This window comes from Hypoxylon trugodes, assembly GCF_022578975.1.
Source record: "Hypoxylon trugodes strain CBS 135444 unplaced genomic scaffold F4822scaffold_69, whole genome shotgun sequence".
Taxonomy (NCBI): domain Eukaryota; kingdom Fungi; phylum Ascomycota; class Sordariomycetes; order Xylariales; family Hypoxylaceae; genus Hypoxylon; species Hypoxylon trugodes.
Genome location: NW_026250084.1, coordinates 1 through 1,272, shown reverse-complemented (window position 1 = coordinate 1,272; position 1,272 = coordinate 1). Strand labels below are relative to the sequence as shown.

The 1,272-nt window shown below is 40.8% G+C and overlaps 1 protein-coding gene across 1 annotated transcript; it reads left to right on the top strand.

Annotated features, from left to right (window-relative positions):
* Nucleotides 1-528: 528 nt before the first annotated feature.
* On the top strand, nucleotides 529-963 carry F4822DRAFT_435537 (uncharacterized protein; the record flags this gene model as incomplete). Its single annotated transcript, XM_051462207.1, has 3 exons — nucleotides 529-567; nucleotides 622-697; nucleotides 761-963. 3 exons carry the CDS (start codon nucleotides 529-531, stop codon nucleotides 961-963), a joined length of 318 nt encoding a protein of 105 aa, XP_051308262.1.
* Between the last annotated feature and the right edge of the window lie 309 nt (nucleotides 964-1,272).

Genomic DNA, 1,272 nt, shown 5'->3' with positions numbered 1-1,272 from the left:
ACGTAAGTACAAATCGATATGAAGGACCTAGATCCGGAACGGAATATCCATTTCGGGGCCAACAGGCGCGTAAAAAACATCAAGATCCCATTTTAAGGCTAGATAAATAAGTCATAAACTTAGAATTTTCTAATATAGAGAGGATGGCTTATGAACTGGTTATTACCAGACGGTTGTATAGGGTATGCTCTTTGATATGGCTCCTATTCGATAAAGCAACCGAGAACGTTGACTGGCTAGAGAGTAGTGCAGGGAAAAATTATCTAGGCATATCGGTGAGTACTTATGCGATCACTGGGGCCCTTATTTCCCTAATAGCTCCCAGCTCAAACATTAGGAATTATGGTCGAGCCTGCCGAAGTTTGCTTGGTACCCTGTATTCGTGATCCGTACGCCTGGAACATCCTTCTGGAGAAGAATGAGGTGCTTACGAAAATATTTGCCAAGAACCTAAGTGAACATTCTATTAGTGTTTACTGAATGATCTGCAAAGAGGTTGGTAATTCCTTTGAGGTGGTAGGTAAGACCATGTCATCTTCTTTAACAGCTATAGATAATATCACTATGGTACCAGACTTTAGATTCTAGACACCTTATATGAGTCCCTTCTAATTACCCTAGGTTTCGCAGTATGTAAGCTTCGGTACTATTATCGGTCAACTCAAGGAAGAAAATGTTAGTCTTTTTGCCGAGCTAAGTAAGTGGATAAATAAAGCAGAAGAAGAATCAGTGCAGTGACAACTTGCAGCTAATGAGGTAGACCGCTTGCTACGGCGCCAGCAAGAGTACGAAGATGAAGCTCGGCGTCGCATGGATGTTGCTACTCACTTATTCCAGGGTAGCCTGACAAAATCCATGGTCCAACTAGATCAGATAATTCCCACGTTGATGGATCTTAAAAGGGATATAAATGTTACTTCAGCAGAAATAAGTACCGAATTAAATGGGCATATAATTTATTAGAAGATATTATTTTACCTGCATTATGCTTTATTTTAGCTTAGTGTTGGACCGCCTGTATGTTGGCTCGTAACAGTGAAGTCTTCTCATTCCAATTCCATCTTATCTGAAAAAAGGGCCTGCATACCTTTTGTTCAAGTAATGGGTTTGTCACTTCCCTTGACCTTCTTTCCGTCACTATTCTGTTCTTATTAAAATACACCTCGTTTCCCTATTGATGATGCTATGCCTCTCGAACTGTCACCAAACCTCCATCAAATTGCCTTAAGAGATCCCTAAAATGGAAGTCTTGGAATGGTATGCGGTTGCCCT